General features: G+C 43.0%; 1 protein-coding gene across 1 annotated transcript in view; it reads right to left on the reverse strand.

The window, feature by feature from the left end:
• The window catches only part of SCN11A (sodium voltage-gated channel alpha subunit 11), a gene marked incomplete at its 5' end in the record, with an annotated part of 67,791 nt that overhangs the window by 29,995 nt on the left and 12,770 nt on the right, over positions 1-25,026 (reverse strand). The window contains 12 exons of the mRNA XM_079794530.1: positions 533-958; positions 4,875-5,246; positions 7,211-7,378; positions 10,821-11,059; positions 12,032-12,161; positions 14,768-14,941; positions 15,869-16,066; positions 16,610-16,751; positions 18,834-18,897; positions 19,461-19,634; positions 23,496-23,599; positions 24,940-25,026. The exon at positions 24,940-25,026 is cut by the window's right edge and continues 42 nt beyond it. Of these exons, the coding sequence (XP_079650656.1) occupies positions 533-958; positions 4,875-5,246; positions 7,211-7,378; positions 10,821-11,059; positions 12,032-12,161; positions 14,768-14,941; positions 15,869-16,066; positions 16,610-16,751; positions 18,834-18,897; positions 19,461-19,634; positions 23,496-23,599; positions 24,940-25,026 (2,278 nt within the window). The remainder of the gene's footprint in view (positions 1-532; positions 959-4,874; positions 5,247-7,210; positions 7,379-10,820; positions 11,060-12,031; positions 12,162-14,767; positions 14,942-15,868; positions 16,067-16,609; positions 16,752-18,833; positions 18,898-19,460; positions 19,635-23,495; positions 23,600-24,939) is intronic.

Genomic DNA, 25,026 nt, shown 5'->3' on the forward strand with positions numbered 1-25,026 from the left:
CCACCACTCCTCACCCATGAGCCCCACCACTGATTCCTGCAGAGATCAGCAAGGCAATGAAGAGGCTGAGTACCTGGGGAGGGGTTGGAGTGGGGCACAAGCAGAATGGACACTTTAGCAAACGAAAGGATATCGTAGGTTTCCAGAACAATTTTCCCCAAGACCCTTCTGAGTTTTTTTCCTATCACTGTCTCTTTTTCTATGCTATTCACTTCACCTTCCACATTCTTTCCTCACCTTTTATCCAACCCAAATTCTTTTAGGGCTCAACTAAAGGCACTTGATTCCCCTGTTGCCCTAGAGTACTCTGATCTCGCTCCCCTCTGAACTCCTCCGACACCTCTCATCTGTGTCACATGTATAGGGCCATGATCAGCACAGCCCTGGGATGGGCACATGGCATTGAGAGGCAGCCGCCACATATTCTACCCTTATTATCCATGCATAGTGCAACCAGTGCCCCGGGGCAAACAGTGCCCTGTAGCAACTCTAGCTCCGCACACCCTCTAAATCTATGTGTGAACCTGCATACCTGCTTCCCAGCCTCAGGTTGTGTGACAGTCTGTTCATTGTCTACAGGAGATTGAACATCTTCTTCCTCTGCAAGTGGGGCCAACCAAGTCCGATCGGGCCCGACACGCAAGGGCTTTGGTCCAGGAGTTAGTACACTGGACTCTTCCCAGGTCACTGGGTCTTTTTTAATCTCTGTGACCAGGGGAAAGACATCTTTGTTCTCTGCAGAAGAGCCTTCTTTCACCTCTTTTTGCTTTGGTGACTTTTGCCTCCTGCATCGTTTGCGACAAAATTGCTCCAGAGTACGTATCACAAAACGGAAAGCCCGGTGGAAGCGATCCAGGGCTAACTGGACTTTGGTTTTCCTGGACTCTCCCTCCAAGTTTCCATCCCTCTCCTCATTGCTGAAGGAATTGAGCAGCAAGGCAATGAAGAGATTGAGTACCTGGGGAGAGGTTGGAGTGGGGGCACAAACAGAATGGACAATTTAGCAAACAAAAGGATATAGTAGGTTTCCAGAACAATTTTCCCCAAGACCCGAAACCAAATCAAATGAAATTTCTATGTCCTTCTATTTCCCAAGAAATTTCATCTATAAAATAAATAAAAAGAGAAGAGATTGAGGAGTAATTAAGATAACAAGATAAGACAAAAGAAAAACTGATGTTAAGGGGTACAAATAGCCAAATCCAGCTTATCTACATATAAGCAATACCTACTGTAGACTCTGGCCAGAGTAAAGCAGAACAGTGTGACCATGTGGTATAATCAAAAGTATATTCCTTGTGAATCAGCCAGAATCATAAGCTTGGACACTTGTTGGAACTGCCCACAAGGACATGGGCCTGATGTCTAAGACTGCTGTGGGGTCCTCTTCTGTTTGCAAAGTTGGAGACTTGGTGTACTTTGTGCAGGCTCTTTAGATCCCACTGCCCGAACTGCAGTAAGTACTGGCACTGAGGCAGAAGGGTTTGAGTCAAGTCTACATCTCTTCTATTGAAGCACATCTCACTTTAAATTCAGATCATCTCCACAGCTCCCTACTTGGGATTTTTGCTTACATTCACACACCCCTAATTCATCATCTTTACCTCCTCAAACTCCTCTGTGGCTCTCACCAGCTCAAAAATATACATCCTTCGGAGAGAAGTGTCTGGTAGGTGTGAATGGGTAGAGCCAATATTTTTCACCTTCACCATGAGAACTGCCAACTCTGGATCTTTGCTCAAGCTCTCCTCCATCGGCTCAGGTCCCCTTGCCTCTTAAATGCCATTCTCAAGTACTATATCTTACACAGATCCTTTCTTAATGATCCCTTCCCCATTCCCATTGGTGGTGTCCTGCTCTTCTGAACTTTCATATCACTTACTGTCTATCTACACTTTCCTTGGGTTCTTAGGATAAACTACCATGTGCAGATACCTAAGTATATTTGCACCATAGCCCCAACTCAGGTGTCCTTGGGTGTCTCCTGTCTCTTCACACCCTCACTGGTAGATGCCTAGTTAGCAGCTCCATAAATACCTATGTTTCCAACTACAAGTAATAAACTCAAGTCAGCTTACACAATAAGGAAATGCAATATAACCAGAAGTTTGAAAATAAAACAGGGGCCTAGTTATGACAGGTAGACATGTTTGTTCCATCGTTTCTCTCTACCTTCCTCAGTGCTGGCTTTGGCTTATCTGGTTCTTCTGGTGGCTGCATGTTTACAGTTCTATCCAGAATCCCTGTCATAAAACGGCCCAGAGGAAGTAAAAGTACCATTTGTTCCCTTGTCCCCTTTTCTTCTTCTTTAAAAATAAGAAACTTGCCCTAGCCAGTTTGGATCAGTAGATAGAGCATCAGCCTGTGGACTGAAGGGTCCCAGGTTCGATTCCAGCCAAGGACACATGCCTGGGTTGCGGGCTTGATCCCCAGTAGGAGGTGTGCAGAAGGCAATCGATCAATGATTCTCTCTCATCATTGATGTTTCTATCTATTTGTCTCCCTTCCTCTCTGAAATCAACAACAACAAAATATATATGTATATACACACACACACACACACACACACACTGAGTGGCCAGATTATTATGATCTCTGAATGCATAATACTCTGGCCATTCAGTGTATATCCTATATAATAAAAGGCTAATATGCAAATTGTCCCCTCGACCAGGAGTTCGACCAGCAGGCAGGCTGGCCAACCGCCCATGTCCCCTCCCCCTGGCCAGGCTGACCGGACCCCACCCATGCACAAATTCATGCACCAGGCCTCTAATATATATATATTTATTTATTTTTATTTATTTATATATATTTATTTATATTTTATATATATTTTATATATATATTTATATATTATATATATTTTTTTATATATTTTACACACACACACACACACACACACACACACACACACACTGAGTGGCCAGATTATTATGTGTTCAGAGATCATAATAATCTGGCCACTCAGTGTATATACATATATGTGTGTGTGTGTATGTGTGTGTGTGTGTGTGTGTGTGTGTGTACTATAGGCCCAATGCACAAAATTCGTACATAGGTAGGGTCCCTAGGCCTGGCTTATGATCAGGGCCAATCTGTGGGGCGACTTGTGAGGCGATGGAAGATAGGGGGCCCCACTGGCACCTATCTTGGCTGGCCTGGGGCTGGCTGGGGGCAGCTCCTGCATTGAGTGTCTGCCCCCTGGTGGTCAGTGTGCATCATAGCAAATGGTTGTTCCATCATTTGGTTGATTTGCATATTAGACTTTTATTATATAGGAGATATATATATATCTTACCTAATAAAAGAGTAATATGCAAATTAACCATCACTCTGCCACACCCACCAGCCATGCCTACCAGCCACGCCTACCAGCCAATCAGAGTGAGTATGCAAATAAACCCAACCAAGAGGGCTACAGCCACAGAGAGCAGGAGGGAGGCTTGGGTTTCCCAGGCAACAGAGGAAGCCAAGCTTTCCGCCTGCCCTTCCAGGCCTAAGCCTCCACTCAAGGCTACAAAGTTTCAATTATAGAAGGTAAACAAATCCAAACAGAAATGGCGGCAGCCATGGAGCTGGAAAGAGCGGGAGGCTAGGGTTGCCCCCAGCAATGGAAGAAGCAAAGCTTTCCGCACACCCTGGCCAGCCCAGGCCTCCGATTAAGGCTATAAAGTTTCAATTATAGAAGATACACAAAACCCAACAGAAATGGCTGCCAGCCACAGAAGGAGCAGGAGGCTTGGCTCCGCTCCAGGCTACAAAGTTTCAATTGTAGAAGGTAAATAAATTCCAGATACCACGGCCTCCGCTTAGGTCACCAGGGGGCGTGGCCGGCCTGCAAACCACCATAGGTCCCTCGCTCAGGCCGCCCCATGCCCCAAGGGAACCCCCACCCTGATCCGGGACACCCTTCAGGGAAAACTAGCTGGTCCACACCCATGCACCAGGCCTCTATCCTATCTAATAAAAGAGTAATATGCAGATTGACCATAACTCCAACACACAATATGGCTGCCCTCATGTGGTCAAAGATCCTGTCCCCATGTGGACACAAGATGGCCACCACAAGATGGCCAGCAGAAGAGGGCAGTTGGGAGGCACCAGGCCTGCAAGGGAGGGCAGTTGGAGGCGATCAACCCTGCAGGGGAGGGCAGTTAGGGGTGACCAGGCCGGCAGAGGAAGGAAGTTGGGGGCAAACAGGCTGGCAGGGGAGCAGTTAGACATCAATCAGGCTGGCATGGGAGTGGTTAGGGGGTGATCAGGCTGGCAGGCAGAAGCGGTTAGGGACAATCAGGAAGGCAGGCAGGCGAGCAGTTGGGAGCCAGCAGTCCACTGGGATCGGGCCTAAACGGGCAGTCGGACATCCCTCGAATGGTCCCAGATTGGAGATGGTGCAGGCTGGGCTGAGGGACAACCCCCCCCACGCCCATGCACGAATTTTGTGCACCGGGCCTCTAGTGTGTGTGTGTGTGTGTGTGTGTGTGTGTGTGTGTGTGTGTGTGTGTATTTTTTTAAAGAATAAGAAACCTTCCTCAGTGGACATCCCTTTACATCATATTGACCAAATTTAGTCACAAACCCCTCCCTCAGCCAATCACTGGCAAAGAGAATATGATGATTATCTTAGAATCCTATCACCTGGGGTAAAATAGCTATTGGGACAACAGTCAACACAAGCACTATTGTGACAAGGAGGTTTTGTTTCATGCTTATCATACTTGCTTCAAGCCAAATTCAAACACAAATTACTAATATTATATAACATCATCATATTATTTAGAATAAGAATGTCACTAGTGAAATGTTACAAAAGAAGCTAATGTGTTTCTTTAGTTGATGTATTTTCATGTTAAAAAGTCTATGACACTCACCACGAGTTTTCCTATCACCATGATCAACAAGAAGACAACGATGCACAGGTATTTATCAGCTTCTAGCATACATTCCCACATGTTCTCGATCCATTCCCCGCAGAGGATGCGGAACACCACCAGGAAGGAGTGGTAGAAATCCCCCATGTGCCAGCGTCGAAGACATGAGGCTGTCGTAGCATTACAGGGTTTTGGATTTTTTTTTTCACAACTGAAACTAGAGCCAAACAGCTGCATGCCAACTACTGAGAAAATGAAGATCACAATGGCCAGGACCACAGTCAGGTTTCCAAGGGCTCCAACAGAGTGGCCTATGATCTTAATCAGTGTGTTTAAAGTCGGCCAAGATTTGGCTAACTTGAAGACTCTCAGCTGTAGATACAGACAATGAACAAAAACGGAAGAAAAGCCAGTTAAGGACAAATTCCATCTGTTCAGTCACAAAACAAATGGCCTGGTCTCAAGCCACAGCATTTATGACTTCCAAAAATCTTTTCAAAGCCAATCCATACTAAACATTGCCACTAACTCCATATCCCAATCTGACACTCGCCTGTATCTAATTTGGTTTTAAAAATGAAAATATTTTGTTCTAGTTATTTTTAAATGATAAAGACTTTGGGGTCATGATGATGGAATTGAGCACACATGCTTACTATATAAAATATGTATCAGAGGCAAAAAAAAAAAAAACTCAGGCCTGAGGATCAAATCCATCCCATTGCCTGTTTTTGTATGGACTGAGAGGTAAGGGCATTTTGTACATTTTTAAATGGTTGAAAAATAATCAAGAGAAGGATAATTTTATTACACATAAAAATTATATGAAGTTCAAATGCCCACATTTGTAAAGTTTTATTGGAACGCAGCCACGTCCATTCATTCTCCAACATCTAGGACTACATTTGTGTTACAATGACAAAGCGGAATGGTTTTCACAGAGACCACATGACCTGTAAGGCCAAAGATATTTACCATTTGGCCTTTTAAAGCAAAGGTTTGCTAACTCCTGCACTATATTATTCAGATCACAAGTCTGAATCTAAACTTTATGACAATGATGAATGTCATATGATGTTTTTACTCAGGAGAGGATAGGCAATCGGTTACTCAAAACACACACACTTTTTTCCAAAGAGGATTTTCCTCCATGAAACCTTACAGATGTGTTAGAGACAATAACCTTGGAGAAAACACAGCAACTAGATTCATAGGTTATTTTTTATATTAACTTTCAATATAAACTGTGGTTTAAGTCCAAAGTACAATCTTGTTAGGTATCAACTATCTGAGGGTGGAAATACTGCAGGTCGGAAAGTCTTATGTCCCAAGAGAAAGACCACCACCGTCTGCTCAGAGGGGAGCTGGGAGACACTGTGTCTCATATGCAGACAACGCCAGAGTTCCTCGCTAAACGTGTGGATGTAATAAGCCTAAACAATAGTAAAAACAAATGCAATTTTGCTCACCTGAGCACCCATGAAACTTTAGCAGAGCAGCCTAATAATGCCTGACTTGGAGCAGTGTGCTCTCCTGATATATCCCAAGTATCAAATGTACACTTACTTAGGTAACAGAATCAAATGTCTTACTCTATAGGCTTAGAAATCCTATCCATGCCAAAATAACCTTTGAGGGAGGACAAAAGGCCACCTTTTGTGGTTCCATATCTCCCACTCAGATGTGATTTCTCTATAGATTTCTATCCTACCTCTTGTGGGTTTGGTCACACTCTACTTTGCTTCATGGCCATTTCTGGGCCTGTCTTGCATCATCCCTAGACAGTAACTCCTTAAAGACAGTGCTTTCCTCATCTCTGAGCATTTCCTGTGTCAGTGAACATTAGATACCCTGCTCAGGTTGCCAGGATGCTGCCAATGGCTGTGACATGCGGAATGTGGCACTGGCAGCCCTGAGGAGGGACTTGTGAGAAAGCACCTGCCACCAGCAGTGCCCACCCCCTTCCTGGGCTCTGGAGTCTAAACCCCCTTGGTGAGCCCTCAAGTGAGGGTGCCTGGCTGAGAGCTCCGTGGAGGAAGAGATCATTGGGGTGACAAAGGGCTGAGTCCTGACACCGTAAGACACATTTTGCAACTGGTTGTCTAAAGGCTCATCTTGGAAGGGTGGAGGGGAGAGTAGGGGTTCAGCTGCGAGAAGGTCCCTGGGACTCCCAAGGGCATTTATTGAAGACCTGAGTAGGAAGAGGAGTACATTTTGGGTTCTCTGATTAAAGTAAGATGAACTCATTAATCCAAATTAACCACTGAACTCACTGAAGACTCTTTTCAATCCTGGCTGCTAAGTTATTCAGCAAAATAAGAAAGTAAGTGCCTTACCACTCTGAAGGAACGGAAAACTGGCAAACTTTGCGGCATCATCACATCTACAAAACTCAGAAGAGCAACAATGCTGTCAAAAATGTTCCAGCCTCGGCGAAAGTAGTGGTAGGGATCGAGCGCAATGATTTTAAGGCACATTTCTGCTATAAAAATGCCCGTGAAAACCTATATTGAGACAAAGAAAAGTGGGAAAAGGAAGCCACCTCTTCTTGCGCACACATGTTAAGAATGGTTCCAGGAAAAAAAAAAAAAAAAGAATGGTTCCAAGGAGTTACAAAGAAATATAATGCATTCTCCTGGTTGCACAATATTCCCTAAAATCCATGAAAAAGAAATATTTAACTGCTATAGCATGAACCTTACTCTACCTTTGCTCTCTCTCCACCCCCTTCCATGGTGCCCCGTTCAGTGTTACCAAGCTCACAGACATCTCAGGATGGAGAAAAATATTTCTCATTCTGTTGAAATTAAAGCAAAGCTGGCTTCTCGGTAGATGGCAGAATGATAGCAAGTATCAATTAATTCCATTAAATTCTTTAAAAATACCAAGGGGTAAGAACTCTAAAAAGGGGAACTTCACAACAGCTCTGTGAATTAAAGACAGATACCCTCTATAAACCAGAATCCAGGAGGAGCTCACCTAACCACTCAATCTTAGTACCTTGATCAGAAAAAATAAAAATTTAAAAGGGGCCCAGAACAGAGAACTAAAAACATTACTAGGGACAGAAAAGTACCTCTGAGCAACTCACAAGATAAACCTTAGGTTCATTATAGTTGAAAGGAGGATTGGTGAGTTGGAATATAACCCTAAAAACTCATTTGGAATGCAGGGCTCTTCATTCCAGAATAAAATATCCAAGAATTAAAAGGAGAGGTAACAGTTTTTAAAAAGTGCTAAATTATAGCACCATAGGCAAAAATAATTTTTGCCTTGTTTTTGATAATCAGGTAAATACAGGCTTAAGGAACGTGCACAATGTTGAATAAGTAGTAGCTAAATTCAAAACTATCTTTCAGAAGATAAAGCATATCCTCATAGCAAACAGCACATTCTCCATCTCACACACACAGAGAAATAAAAAGGAGAAAAACAACAGTATGAAAATGACAAGGTAATATAAAAAGGTTAAAGTCTTTTAAAATGCTGTCAGTTATAAGATTCTCCTCTACAATTCTGGGAAAAACAACAACAACCCATTAATGATTAAATCTCCCTATTAAAAGTAACATGATCTATTTTTTATAAATAATTACTTATGATTTATTTTTTAAATCCCTAAAATAAAATGACATAAGTTAAGAGGATAGGAACAGATAAATCCATAATAGGCAAATAGAAAGAAATCAAGGGTGGCAAATAAAATTCAAAGCTTATATCTATCTTTTCCCTTTAACTATTGCTGTTGACCCCTGCCCATGCCACACCCAGTACCTAAAGGCAGGCAGTGTTGCCTGTTCTAGCTCACTGTGCTGGACTGATCCCTGTCCCCTTTTGACACGCTCCTCTTCCTCCTGTTGCCTTCAGGCTTTACCAGTAGGTGTCTAGACTACAGTCTCCCTGATGCCTTGGGATCATTGGTTTTGCAGTCCAATTCCACTGCTATGGATGGCCTCTTGAGCTTAATGTACTCCCTTGATTCGAGCAATCCTGGAGCCTAGAGAGTCCATGTCCAAGTCCAGTCCTATAAGTCTACCCATCAGAGGAGGGAGGTTTGGATGTGTTCTTTGGAACTCAAGGCTCCCATGCCTCCCCTCCATCAGCAACATAGGGATATAATAGATGGGTGGCCGCCACCTTTGTGTTGTGTGTCTAGGGCATAGTGCACATGGAATGGAGCACAGGCAAGGTGGCCAGCGCTACAAGTTTCTCATCAATTTTCAGGAGTTGGGGTGCAGATGCTGCCCATGTCCTCAGACACCAACAACATCCTTGCGCTTCTTTCTGCCTCTGGAGAGAGTGAAGAAGAAAGTGATTTAATGAGCCAGCTTCTGATTGAAAAATGCAGCTTCATCTCAACATCCAGGATGCCTTGCCAGTGGGAAATCTGAGAGGGGGCTTTTGTCACTTCCCACAGTTGGACCAGCTGATAAAGTGATGGACAGACCACCTCTGCAATTGCAAAGCCCTGTCCATGGGGGGTGACTCTGGGTTCTTTGGGCATTCTCTGGAACTTATCCAATAACTCCATCCACCAGGAGGAGGTGCTGAAAGATGGGTCTGCTGACTGTTGAGGTAGGAAGCATGGCCATGAAGGTACAGCATTCAGCTTCCAAGTGAAACAATACCATCAGCCCATTTTTGGAGTACCTGAGCAGGAAATAGCTGAATACACTAGCCTGGAGCCCAGAAGACCTCACCTGTCGGAAGGTACAGTGTGTATTAGGTTTATCATGTAGCATGGAATCGAATGTGATTCATGCTCACCCACAGGGCATTTCTTCTGAAAGGCAGTATGGGGAAAGGAACTTAGACACAGACTGTCTTTAGGGAGAACCACCGTGATCTTGCATTATAGTCTCACTGGAGCCCTGGTCCTCCAAGGAGGAATGTGGGACTGAGGGTGAGAGGTACCCGTCTCCAGTTCTACCCCATCCTAAACTCAATGCATAGAAGTAGCTCTGTGAACCAACTTCTGATTCAATTGGTACAGTGGGTTCTCATCAATGTAAAAAAAAGAATTAAAAATACATGCATACATATATACATACATACATACTGCCTGGAAACACTCGGCAATGCTAAATAATGATTATCTTTGCTAGTAGAACCATTGGAAATGACTTTTTTTATATTTCTTTTCTTTGTATTTTCCCTTATTTTTAAAATTTTAAAAAGCTTGTGTTGCTTTTTAAATTGGAAAAATAAAATAAAGCTTTAAGAAGAAAGGACTAGACATTTTGGTAAGAATTTTAGCCTATTAACTTATGAACTAATTAGGGTAGAACATTCAGTGAGTAATTATTTGTTATTTATGATATTTGGAAGACTAATTTTCCTTTGGGGAAAAATGCCTTCTGCAGGAATTATGCAGTACACTCTCGTATTTCAGTTTACCCAATCTAACTAAGACTAGATCCCGTCCAAATGGAAAAATGAAACCCTACCCCCACCCCACCCCACCAGCTCCAGACACCTCCTTCCCAGAAAGCAAACCTCCCACAGCTGCCAGACCCTGACTCATCTTTCCAGGGGAATAACGCCTAGTAATGGCAAGCACATTATTTTGTGACAAATGATGTCATCAGTATCACCAGGGACCACCATTACAAAGGGCCTCTGGATATAGTTAATGTTTTCTTAATTATCCCAAATGGTTGACATTTTAAGATGTTTACTTGCTTCTGGCTTACCACTGGGTGATTCTTTAGTCATCTACTGGATGACTAAAAAGACACTTTAATATACTAGAGGGGTCAACACAGAGCCCATGGGAAATTACTGAACTGGGTAAATGCAAAATCCTAAAAGTCATCTTTTCACTCTACTCCACATAAGAGGACCAAAGATCGAGGTTAGGTTGGGCCACTTACAGAATGCTTAGACTTTGAAAGAGAGAATTCAAAGTCTGAAATGTGTTTTATATTGTAAAAAGCCTAAAGTTACCAAATTTCCTGTTTGCAACATCAACTCAAAACTCTTGTTCATGTTGTGATGCTCCATGGCCAAGAAGAGAGTGTTGATTATGATGCAGATGGTGATGATCAGCTCAGTAAAGGGGTCGGTCATCACAGTTCTCAAGGCTTTCTTAAAGCGTATCCAGTGGGGGCTACAATCCCAGATGAGGTATTTGGATGCCAGATTTTTCCCACATGGGAGGCAAGGCTCCTGGGATTTTTCTTGTTCTGGAGAAGGAGAATGAAAGAGCAGTTGAGGAGTGATCTCTGAACTGGTCTGGCTGCTCTCTGTATTCCTTCCTCCCTCTTCCCCAGGGTCTCTTTGTGACACAACATGACCAGCGAAGAAGGGCACTGACTGGTGTAACCAGAAAGGTTTTCCACATACAACTTGCTTGTGGTATAATCAAGTACATCAAGTCTTTATGCTTGTATACAAGTCATTATAGTGTGAACCCCTGGGAGAGAGAGACACAAGCCCATGCTGTGTTCACTTAAGGCAGACCGTGCTGACAGCTGTAACAGAGGCACAGAGCTTTCAGGGCTCAGGGGCAGGAGAGATATTCAGACAGGAGCATCTTTACTCAGAGTCGAGCAGCACTCTATAAGCTGATTGAGCTCAGGTCTGGAACCATTTCAGAGACTCATGCAGGCCAGATGAGGTGATTCAATAGGCACAAAAGTGCTAAGTGATCCATTTGGCCCTCTCCTTACAGGGACTGAGTCCTGTCCTGGAACACCAACCCTTTAGTTGGTCCTTATTACCTGTTGTTAGCCAGGTCCATCAGATGGATCCAGCCTGCTTACACAGGTCTCCTATTGTCCATGCCACATGCCTAACTCTAACTTCAATGACAACTGCCACCTACTAGAAACTTCTATGTCTTCTCTTCTAGGCTGAGTATCATTGTCACCGAGACCTCCTGTGACTGCCTCGCCACAAGAGGTTCTGTGTGTGCTGTCGGTCCTATCCAAGTGCCAACTCAGGGTGGGCCTACAGGGAAGACCCCTTCTTCCAAATCACTTTGCTCACATGCTCCAAAAAGGCACAGGAAATCACTCTTTGCAAGAAGTACTTGGGTTGCAGAGGGCTTGGCGGGGGGCGGGGGACGGGGGGGGGGGGGGGGAATGCCGAAGAGAGGAAGATGGAAGGACATGATTGAAGTTAGGCTCTCCCTTGGGCTGGGAGGCAGAACTTACCCTGCATGGTGATGGTGAGGATGCTGACAGCACTGAGCGCTCTCTGCCTTTGAAAGGGGTCTCTATGCTCCTCACAGAAGTCCACTGACAGGTTCTGAGACAGTCGTTTGGTTTGCTCTAGGAGGTATGGCTATAAAAGAGGACATGATGGCCCTTCTAAGGGAAGAGGCCACCTCTCTTCAAAACTTCACAAACTACTGCGTTTCAATGCCACATACAACAAAGATGTTCAATATTTTACATAGGATGACTCATTTCCAGATCATGACAGATGTTCAGTTCTCTTATTTCATATATAATAAATAAGAGAAATATGGTTTGACCACTCATGTTTCTTATGTGTGCACATTTCTATAGGCCTATCTACAGAAATTTTTTTTTCTCTGTGATTTATTCATTGTCAACAAAAAGCAAACAAAAATTTACAAAAACTAATCAACATAACAATGATTGGTGGCAACCCATCAAAAGCTAAGAATGGGCAAGGAAGAGTTTGCCTTAGAGGCTCCAGAGGAAGTTTGGTCCTACCAAGAACTTTATTTTGGATTTCAAACTCAAAGAACTATATAACAATAAACATTTGCTGTTGTTGGTTTTTTTTAAAAAAAAAAAAAAAACAGCAAAAAAACAAACAAAACCACACTAATGAACAGTAATTCCGGGTATGAAAGCAATAAAAAAATCTAATTTGGAAACAATGCGTGAGAGGGAGAGATAAATTTAGAAAGGTGGATTGGGGCCAGAGAGTGAAGTGCCTTAAATGGCTACCTAAATAGATTTGGAAACAGTAACTGAAGAGATCAATCAAAATAAATATCACAAGATCTATGTACTGACCCTCAAGCACTCTCTCAGGCTGTGCTCAAGAGCTTACTTACCTATAATTCTAAATTCTCTGGAGATTAAAGGACATAAGCCTTCAGCTATCCAGGAACCTCGAGTATACATAATGACTTTTTTCCCCAAAGTTCTGACCAACCAGAGCCCCAGAGGGAACTATTCCTCTGTGATCACCTGTTCTAAAGGCAACCTATAATCTTTATATGGCTATCTCCTGTTCTAATTAAAGGGCAAAGACACTTTATATTATGTGTCTGGGTCTTTGTCTTTGTGGCACAAGGAGAAACTTACAAAATACTAAAAAAAGTATTTGCAGCCCTAGCCAGTTTGGCTCAGTGGATAAAGCATTGGCCTGCAGACCAAAGCTCTCAGGTTTGATTCTGGTCAAGGGCACGTACCTAGGTTGCAGTCTCCTCCCCAGCCCAGGCCCTGGTGGAAGCTCATGCAGGAGGCAACCAATCGAAGTGTTTCTCTCACATTGATATTTCTCTCTGCCTTTCCCTCTCTCTCTTCTACTCTCTCTAAAAATCAATGGAAAAATATCCTCGGGTGAGGAATTTAAAAAAAAGTATTTGAAGTCTCTTCAATATGCTGTGTTCTGACAGGAAAGAAGCCTCTACACTCTGTCACTCCATCAGAGAACTACTCACAGCAGTAGATGATATCTGTCCATCTACTTCTGCAAAGGCCCCTCAACTCCCTCCCCCCCACATCCCCGGATCCTCGGGCATGCACACACACCTGCTGCCCACATCCTCTCCCAGGAAAGTGGCTCTAGCCATTATTCCATGGCCTTATCTTCAACATTTTCCCTGTTTCTGATTCCTTTGTCTACAAGTAAAACATGTTTCAACATCTCCCACCTTAATGATAAGAATAGCTTTTTACTAGTATTTTCTATTGCATATTCCCCAACAACTTCATTTCTGTATATCCAATTGGCTACTCTGCTTGGATGATCCATAAGTACATCAAACTTGACAGTCCAAAACGGAACCTGCCATCTTCAACATCCCCAGGACAAGTTCCTTTCCTGTCTCAGTAAATTACCCTCCATCAAGTCAACCACCAAAGTCATAAACTGGGCATCATTCCTACTCTCTGTATCTAGTCAACTGCCAAATTTTACCTTCTGCAGATCACAGTACTCTGTTAATCTGTTCATCTCTCTTCATCCTCCCTGCTCTCACCATAGTTTAAGCCACTGTCATTGGGTTGGTTATCTGAAGCAGATGCTGTTGTTGGCCCCATCCGTATGTCCTTAGGCCTTACCTGAAGGCTTTCTCTGGTTATCAAACCCCCTCTGCCCTACTACACAGCAAGTTAAAAATACAGAAAAATTACTGTCTTTTCACCCGAGCAGTCTTTAACCAATGATGGACCAAAGTTGGTGTATACATATCCTAGCACCCCACTCTAGGGAAGTTAAACTACAAGTATCTTCGGTGGCAAATGGTTTGATAATGCACTTCCATTGGATACCCTCTCTTCCATGTATTGCTTCTCTCCTCCCCTCTTAGTGCTTCCTGGGATCACTTTCTAAGTAATCTACTTGCACTCGAATGTCTCAGGGTTTGCTTGGAAGGGAACACTGTTCTCCCACAGCAATCATCATGTCAGTCATCACATTGAACAGCAACTGTCTCCTTTTTAGTGTATCTTCATCATTAGTTGCTTGTCTTTTACATCTCATGTATCCCCATCACCGACCCCAGTGCCACGCAGATAGTAAACATTGTCAACATTTTAAGTAGATATTTGTAAATAATGGGTAACTGAATAGACACATGGGTGAAGGAAAGTATGTGCAAATGGAGGAGTGGATAAATGAGTAAATAAATGAATGAATCCTTTCAATTAGAGTGACCCATCATTAATTCCTTGGCCAACACTTACCTTTTTTGGGGAATCTTCGTCAGAATCTGATCCTAGAACCTGTTCTTTCCCAGGCTCTCTGAAAAAGAAGGACTTCCTTTTCTTATTACCAAATAGCTTTCTCTTCTTTGGGGAAAAAGATGATGCTTCAAGAGAATTAAGCGAACTTCTGTCAATTCCCATGGCAACCAGAGCCTTAGAAAGGGAACAAAAGTAATTAATAAACAGGTTATACCTCCCTATGAAACACTACAAATGACCTCAGCCTTTGTGAGCATTCTCTCCCCTTTTCTGGTAGCACTGTGCCATGCAGATTGCTCATCACCTAATTGGAATATGCTAGCTTTGTCATTATTTATCTGGGGAACATGTCCTGTTTGTCCACAGAGATTGCAGCTCTCAAAGGCAGAGTAGACTCTTTCATATCTCTGTATCACTAACCCTTAGCACAGTGTCCAGTATGTGCTGGGAACTCGATAAATGTATGTGCCTGTGATGTAGATATTAAGGAGGTACAATAGGTTTCCCCCTGAGATATATCTATGGAAGGAGAGAAGGAGTATAAAACATGGTCCCTGCCCTGAAAATCTTAGAATTGAATGGGAAAAATGTAAAGATACCAGGAAAGCAATGAGAATGGCTTATCTATGAGACAGGAATTTCAAGAAGGGAGAGATGATTATGGCTGTTGTCTCTAGAGCTACCCACACCCTCTTAAGCAAGGCCCAGAACATAAACATCTCCAGATTCCCACAATAAAGTCTAAAGCAGAACCTGGAGATTCTATGTCTATATCTATATCTATATCTATATCTATATCTATATCTATATCTATATCTATATCTCTTCTAGCCAGCAATTTGGAATCTGTCCTAGAAGGCTCATGTTTCAGAAGGTCAAAGAGTAACTAAACCAAGGGTTCCCTGTTCCCAAGAGCCCTGTGTCTAGACATCTTAGTGAGAGAGAGCAGCAGAGCCAGTCTGCAGGGGCTTTAAATACTCAGAAAAGCACCAGTAGGTCGAGTGCTGTGACCAGGCCTCATACAGCAGCCTGAGCCTCAGGCCCCATGGCCTCTGGAGTTCCCCTAAGTAGAGCCCACAGTCTGACCCCATAAGCCCCTACCTCCTTTTCATCTCTTAACAGTTGCTGGGCTTCCTGGAACATCCTCTCCTTGGCCTCCGTCTCAGCAGCTACGTTCTTGTTCTGTTCCTCATAAGCCATGGTGACAACAGCCAGGGTTAAGTTAATCAGGTAGAAAGAGCCCAGGAAGATGACCACCACAAAGAAGAAGACTGCAAAGGGCCCCGAGGTACGCAAGGTCTGCAAGGGACAAAGCACACGCTGGCATCTGGAGCCTTCTTCCACGTAGCGGTGACCATCATTTCAAGTAGAAATTGTACAGTACCTATTGGTCTTCCCCAGCAGTAGTTGGCTCAGCTGCCCACAGCCTCATCTACAGCCTCTCAGTTACCCAGGGACTCCTGATGCCCTATCTCTCAGGGAGAAGATGCCATCCATCCATTCCCATGGAAGTCTCAGTGAATTTCCTATGAATTTCTCCAGAGTATTCGCATTTTAAAATTAAAGAGGCAAGAGCGACAGCAATGCTTCATGGAAACTGAAGCACTAGTGGTGGAACTTCAGGCAGGAGGGGATATGGAGAACTGTCGTATTTCTAGGAAGAGAAAGGTGTGTGCACTATTCTTTCATATATCATGTCTATCATTTTATGTTCCTAATAGAATTTTTAAAGCATAATGTAACAGTACCACTGTTAAGGCGGGGAATAGGTGACAAAGGTGAAGAACAGATGGTAGGTTATAAATAAATGATAGATATTTAGAGAGAATAAAAAAAAATGACCTGTCGATAAAGCTTCTCCCAGGAATCTTGGGTCATAAGCCGGAACATGGCAAGAAAAGACCAGCCAAAGTTGTCAAAATTTGTAAAGCCATAGTCAGGATTCCTGTCAGTGTGGCTGCATGCAAACTGGTGGGAACAGGCACTAGATATGGGAAACAAGGGAACAGAGAAAGAACAACAATTTCACCCCACCGCATAGCACTGGTTCATCTGAGGGCCATGGGCTCACACCCAAAAGTCCTAGGTGAAGTCAGTATTTGTAGAGTGGCCATCCCCATCTGTCAACCCTCCCAGCCTTTACCTTATTGTGGGTACCCATCGACTTTTCAAATAGGTTGATTAGGAAATTCATATTAGCTAGTTTTTCACTAAAAATTTAAGTGCAGTGACATAGTGAGCAATTAACAGTAGCAAAGGTCATACAATAAATATCAAGTCTCCCTCTCTCCTCCAACCCCCAGTTCTACTTCCTAGAGGCAACAGTTTAACTTATTTTGTGACTTTCCAGAAGTTTTCTATGATTATAGAAGCATATATATATCAATACATATCTTCTATAATACATAAATGGAAGCATTCTTTAAACACTCTCATGCACCTTGCTTTTTTCATGGAGCAATATAGCTTGAGGATCTTTCCATATCAGCATACAGGGAGATACCCCATTTCTTTTCATGTCTTACAATCCCATGATTGATCTAACTGCTCTACTAATGATGAATATTTACATTTCAGTTAACACTCTTTTGCCTTTACAAACATTTGGGTTTTACTCTACAAACAATGGATATCTTGCACATAGGTCTTAGCCCACATCACCAAAGCACACATCGTTAAGTGTGTCTTTATGATATACTAAGGATATGCACTTCCTTTTTTATTTAAACCTCACACGAGGATATGCTTTTATTGATTTTTAGAGAGATAAGGAAAGGGAGGAAGTGAGAGAGAGAGAATCATCAATCAGTTGCCTCCTGTACTCACTCCAACTGGGAATCAAACCCACAACCTAGGTATGTGAGTGCCCTGACCTGGAATAGAACCCACAACCTTTTGGTGTATGGGACAACACTAAACCAACTGAGCCACCCAGCCAGGGCATGCGCTTTCTTAATTTTTAATAAATACAGTATTTTTATCAAATTAAAGCATATGTGGTTTAAAAATCACATGGCATCTATGCTTATAATAAAAACCATGCCATCATTCTTTAATCATCACTTACACATCCCAAATTCAACAACTTTTAAGGATTTTACATCCACATCTCTAAATATAATACTTATAATGATATTTAATTGATCAATTTTAGCCCTTGTTGATTAACTTCCTGCTATGGTGGTTAATCCCATCCTGCTTCATCACTATTTTTATCGCTCTTCATAGAAAAATACTGTGGCCCATGTCAATGGCTCTCTTGGGTCGAATACATTTTTTTCTTGGCTCTTGTGTTGTTTCTCTTTCCAAGTTTTACTTCCTCATTTTTCTGGAGCAGATCTCAAGCTTCCTAAGAAGACCGGGTGGCTTTGCATATATGAGTATAACTTTATTCTACCTTCATAGTTGATTGATAGTTTGGCCAGAAATAGAATTCTGAGTTGAAAATTATTTTTCCTTAGAAATACGAAGGCACTGCTCAGCTACTATCCTGTGTTGCTAGTGGGAATTCTGATCTCATTTTAATTTTTATTATTTGTCGATTACCTTTTTCTCTTTGGTTTTAAGATTGTTTCCCCCAAAAGATTCTGCAATGCCATAATAATGCACTTGGCATGGTCTTTTTTCATTGTACTGGGCACTTTATGGGACTCCAAGGGAGTTGCATTGTTAATCCCAGGGAAAATTTCTATATTATTTCTTTGCTAATTTCTTCCTTTTTTGTTTTTTTCTATGCTCTATTTCTTGAATTCCTACTTTGTCAAAAGTTAGAACTTCTGGATTGGTATTTATTGTGATATTTCTGTCTCTGTCTTTTGTTGCTGCTTTCTGGGCTATTTTCTCAACTTTATCTTTTAATGCTACTAATGATTTTTGTAATCATATTAATTTTTAAATTTAACAATGCACATCTAAACTTGCTTAGACATATGAAAAAATCAGTACTGTCTGAGAATTGCCATCACTGCCTTCCACAAATCATTAGGTGAAGACTGCTTGCCACATCATTTTAAAAGGTCTAGAGTTGCTCTGCTTGAGAGAAAAATGGAGAATATAAGCTTCTTACCTTTCACCCAACCAGGTGCCACATAACCTGAATTCAGTGGAATCTTTCTTTTCAAAGCAATAGTCTGAGAAGAAAAGAATCATAAATTCAGATTTTAAAAAAAGAAATGAAAGAGAGCAGCAAATATGCCAGGTTATACTTGAAACAGATGGTTCAGAACCCTCTAAAATGATCAAAATGGGTGTCCAGAGAGGAACTATAGGGAGCCTAGGTCATCTGAAAGTAGCAAGAGAAAAAGAGAGAAAGGAAAGAAGCCAGAGGAGGGAAAGCAGTGACATCACCACCACTTTGCCTCTTGGGACATAAAACTGGTGAGACCACCCCATGAAGTGGTCACAGTTCTGAATACTTCTGCAAAACATGTCAAAGAAGTGGGCAGAAATCTTTGTGGAAAGGATGGGAGCTGACCCTGTTCTTAAGGATATGACTTTGGGCTTTTTTTTCTCCATAGAAACCCACAGAACAAGCCAATTCTCTAAGACATGCATCTGCCCACCGGAGAACCCTGGGTGGATGAGGTTACCCCCTGCTCCTAAGAGACTCTGTAATACACACATATAAATGGTATGCGTGGGGATAAAACAGTTAACTATGCACAAACTAAGGAATAAAAAGTAGGGTATTTACCGTCATTGTTACTGATGTTCAAGCAGTCCTTCTTGACACATTTCATGTTCAGACTGCCCATGAAGAGCTGCTGACCTACCAGGGCAAAGATGCTGAGGCAAAAGAGAGTCAGGATCAACACGTCGACAAGCTTCTTCACAGAGCGCAGCAAGGCCCCCACAATGACCTTCAGACCTGAGGAGGAGGACAGGTGTGGAGAGGAGCCCCCACTCAGACCCAGGCTAGAGGCAGACACGGGAGGGAGCAGCCATGGCCCCGGAAGCGATCTGATTGCAGGCTGGAACCGGAAACGGGCCTGGCCTAGGATTCTGATGCCATGAGTTCTCGTGCCAACTCTGTGCCTTAGAGGTTGTGTGTCATCAGAGTACGCCACGTGTCTAGGACTCAGCTCCCCATTCCTGCCCTAGGTCTGCCACGGGGGTGCTATGAAAACAAATGAGAAGACTTTGAGCAGAAACATGCCAGATGGGAATAACTATGACAACTGTGTAGGCACGGCCACAGCTGGAGGGGAGGCACATATATCATGAAGGTTAGAATGAGGCCACCCAAGAAAAGGAGCCACGGTTATATTTATCATTTAGTAGTCACTACCTACTATGAGGTGTCAGGGGCAGTAAGCTGAAAGAGGAGCCTTGTCTGGACTCAAATAATAAGGCTGTCCTAGGAAAAAAGAACCTCAGGTTACTAGATATAATTTTTTTTTCATTCATTCAAAAAAAAATTATTGAGCACCTACTGTGTCCATGGCACACTGTTAGAATGCCAAAGTTACAAATAAGAACATAGTCTTATAGTATGCTGGCAAATATTTAAAATCAGTTCCCAGGGAGGGCTGGAGTAGGGGGAGAGCAAGGAGGGTATGGGAAACTCTTCATTTAAAGCATTTATAGATTTCCTTGTTTGCTGAATTCTGTAGTGTAGATTCCTCTTCTCCTTCCATATACCCCTCTACCCCTGGTTTCAAGTTACCAGCGTGATGTACCAGTTGGAAAAGATGTGCACAATCTGGTGAGGAGCCACAAGTCAGCCTAGCTCACAACTGAGTCATGGGCTCTGCTCTCAACACAGCTGGAGAGATAACCAGATGTGAACTATAACATGTGGGATGACACTACCCGACAAAGTTTCAATTGATCCGTGTAAACCATACATGGTAAACTTGAGAACACAAGGCAGCAGCAGCCCTCCGTAGATAACCTTCCCACAACGTGTAATGTCACATGGGGAGAAGCCTTGAGGCCAAGCTGGGGCATTGGCTATGTCCCCAGTTGCAGCCAAACAAGAAATTGCTACAACCTCATCCAAGTCCCAATTTAATCTATAAGAGACTTGAGTCTTCTCCAGTACAAGAAGAATTGAATGAAAGAAGATGGTTGTGATTCCTGAATAATTTTTACATAGTCCCTTAAAAGATTGTGCCTTACACCTTCACTTCCAAAAAACATCCAAGGATCCCATGTGCTCATGAGTCAGAAGGGAGACTATAGTCACCTGCTTAGAGATGGAAAAGGAGACAATAAAGCCACTACTAGTAAGTGACTGCCTCCGTGAATATTTTACCTGTATGATAATACGAGGCACTCAGCTCATGCAGAAAGCCCCTAAATCCACCTGGGAAACCAAGGTCCACTTTGCAAAAGAAGAAGAGGAGGAGGAGGAGAGACAAATTCTACGAAATTGTTCTGTGACTGCCAGTTTCCTTATCACTGAGTAGTTACTTTTATGGAGTTTCAAAAAATAACCCATTGCTCCGTTTGAAAAGACCCGAATTGCCTGTTGTTCTGATACGGTAGCTAAGCCATTAATATAAGGGATAGATGGGTAGGAAAGATGAAAGGTGGGAAAGAACTCCAGAAAGGGAATTTTTATAATGTTTTATGTTTTTTTGTAAAGGAAAGAGGAAGGAAAGGAGAGGAGTGTGCCATAATAACCTCATTTTTAATAAACTGGAATTCATAGTTACCACCCATCTTTGGCTTCGTCCTGATTCACAGAGCACTTTCCCTACCTGGCTTCCATGAGACCACCTTTGCTTTCCTTCCTACTTTCCTGTGGCTCCTGTTCCTTGCCTTTCTTGGTGTCTCCTCTTCTCAGCTCCCCTTAGGTTGCAGGCTCCAGGACTCAGACCTTCACCCTCTTCTCGTCTCCATCTGTGCTCGTTCTCTTGGTGATCTCATCAGGTTGTATAGCTCTCGATATCATCTATAGGCTCATGACTTCAAAAATTATATCTCTAGCCCATACTGTTTCCCCAAACTCCCAGCTCATATATAATTGCCCACTTAAAACCTTCATTTGGATGTCTCACAGCCATCTCAAACAGAACATGTCCAAAATGAACTCCTAACCTGACCGCCAAGACCTGCTCCTCTCCCGGTCTTCCGTTTCAGTCAATGACGACTTCATCTTTCCAGTCACTCAGGCCAAAATCCTTGACCCACTCTTGACTCTTTTCTTTTCTTTACACCACATACAATCAACCTATCAGGAAATTCTACCTTCAAATGTATACAGAATGTGACTGCTGTCCACCAACTCCTCTACCACCAGCTGATCTGAGAGCACCACCATTTCTTGCCTGGATTGTGGCAGTGTCCCCTTGTGTCAGTTTGGGTTCTCTGGGAAGCGGGTACTATGGAATCAGATTACAAGAGGTTGGTTGGGTGAAATGCCTGTGAAGAATAAGCAGGAAGGAGTAGAGTTGGCAGGGAGAGCCCGACTGTGACACAGGGCTGACACATGGGAAAGGAGAATAAGTAGGAAGCATGATTGGACAGGACAAGCCTCAGACTAGTGCTGATGTGACAGTCTCAACCAGGTTGCTGAGGAGCCCCTCATAAGCTAATGTTCCCCAACTGGGGAGTCCCACATCCTTCCTCTAGCCCAGCTGGTGTGGCTCAGTCGTTGAGTGTTGACCTATGAACCAGGAGTTACAGTTTGATTCCCGGTCAGGGCACATGCTTGGGTTGTGGGCCCAATCCCCAGTAGGGGGCATGCAGGAGGCAGCCAATCAATGATTCCCTCTCATCATTGATCTTTCCATCTCTCTCTCCCTCTCCCTTCCTCTCTGAAATCAATAAAAATAAAAAAGAATAATGTCCCCAACATGTAGGGAAAGCACAATTTTGGCATGAACATGAATGCAGTGGTGAATCCAGACAGATGGCACCTGGGACCATTAGTCAACTATGGTCCCTGCAGCAGGAGATCTGAGTGGCACATTTCCATGGCAACGACCATGCCTCCCATCTGGGCTTCCTGCTTCTACCTTTGCTCCCCGACATTCTAGTCCCCAAACAAAGTAATCCTTTCAAAACCTGAGTCAGGTCATGTGACTCCTCTGCTCAAAGCCCTCCCCTGGCTCCCATTTGTCTCAGACCAAAGCTCAAACCTTCCCAGCACTCACATGCCTCCCCTTCACTTCTGTGTTCCCACCTCCATCATCTGGCTCCTCACTCTGTCTGCTCCAGCCTGATTCGAATCCTTCCTATTCCCCAGTCTTTGGACTGTTTCCTATCCCCAGAACACTCTTTACCATATATCTGCTTGTGAAACTGTCATCTCCTTAAAATCTGTTCACATCTCACCTTCTTAATGACACGCCTCCTGACCACTCTACTGAAAACTGCAACCTGTTTCCCCTAATCCCTGTGACTTCCAGTAGCTCTCATGTTGTTTACTTTTCCTTTTTGTTTGTACTTTTTTATGGCACATATCACTTTCTAACATGCTGGATAACTTACTTGTTATAATTATTGTTTAGGGTCTGTCTCCCCACCCCCCATGTAAAATGTAAACTCCATGAGGGCAGAAATCTGTCTGTTTGCTCACTGATATATCCCAAGCAGCTAGCATAGCACCTGTGCAATACATATTTGTTGAACAATCAAATAAAAAGTAAAAGCAGAATTTGTTTGTTTGTTTGATTGATTGATTGATTGATTTTGGTTTATATGACATTTGGAGAAATTATAAATATAAAAGAATATTCTCTCCTACTAAGAATCAATGTTGAAAGTTAGAGTGACTTACCTGAAACTACTGAAATTGCTTTCAAAGCTCTGAACACTCGGAAGGTACGCAGGGATGACAGACTGATGCTGTTGACCTTGACAAATGGTAGTAATGGCACAAACCTGCAAGACAAGGCACAGGAAAAGCCTGGGCTTGCTCAGTCCTGGGGCTGCACTGCACACCTCCATAAGGTACAAGTAAGCATAGCCTGGGCCCTGGGTCCACAGAGGTGAAATCTGGGCCTCACCTTCCCAAGCCCACTTTCATCTCAGGGTCTCATGATATTCTCTTTTGCTATGGACCAGAGATTGTACAGGAGGCTGTTCTCAACTAATCTTGATATTTGGACAAAGGTAAGGATTCCTTGAAATAGTTGTGGCTACATCGATGGTTAATATAAATCAATGGAAACATTTATTGATTGGCCCCGGGCACTATCCTAAGGTCTCAATATGTAGCCAAGCCCATAAGGTACACAGGTGGTCTGTCTCCTGGGCCCACACTATTCACTGCTATACTACATCACCTTTCAATAGCTATGAGCATCCGATTGCAGACCTTCAAATGTAAAACTCTGAAGTGAATAACAACTACCTCAAAGGGCTTTTGTGAATATTAAATATGAAAATATATGCAAGTGCTTAAAATAATGGCTGGCTTGACAACTTAATTAAAGGTTTGTTGTTACTGTGCTGGCAACAGACCATTTCTTTTCTTGCTTTTTATTTTGCTGACTCTGCCTCATCATTCAGATGCCAAACTGATGTCCCTTCCTTCAGGAAAAACTTCACTTTTCACCTGTCATATACAATATACACAGTATTGAACTCAAAATAGACCATGGACTTCAACATAAGAGTCACAACTATAAAAAATTCTAGAAGGCAACATGAGAGAAACTCTTTGTGTCCTTGTAGTAGCTAAAGATTTTTTAGACTCCTTGGTTCCTCCTACATGCTCTGGCAGCCTGAAACATACTTTGGCAGCCCCATACATGCTCTAACAGCCTGATACATACTTTGACAGCCCAATACATGCTCTGACAGCCTGATACATGTACCGCTCCTATCTTAACGCTCACCGTGCCTGATTGTAATGGTCACTAATTGTTTCTCTTTTCATCTGGACTGAGAATGAGGTGTGTTCGTTTGTTTTGTTTTTTCATGATCACAGCCCTGTATCTTACACAGAACCTGGCCCATAGTAGGCCAGTGCTTGGTGAATTAATGACTGAAGGAATGAGAGCATGAGGGTTGGCCTAGAAATCACTTTGTGGATGGAGGCCTCTGGCCAATTGACTGCATGGTGCTGTTCAGGGTCAACCAACACTGCCCTCAGAGCTCTAAGGCATTACTAGACCACACTTAGCTACTCATGTGGATTCACACAGAGCCCTGATGTACGCCAAAGGGGCTTCTTTCCCACCCCAAGTCTCTTCAATAAAAATCTTTAACATTCTTACGCTGTTGCAATGACAATGGAGTCCAGCCAGTTCCATGGATCTCGAAGAAAAGAAAACTCATCCAGGATAAAACCTCTTGCCAATATT

Source organism: Cnephaeus nilssonii (genome assembly GCF_951640355.1).
Source record: "Cnephaeus nilssonii genome assembly, chromosome: 17".
In the NCBI taxonomy this organism is placed as follows: Eukaryota; Metazoa; Chordata; class Mammalia; order Chiroptera; family Vespertilionidae; genus Cnephaeus; species Cnephaeus nilssonii.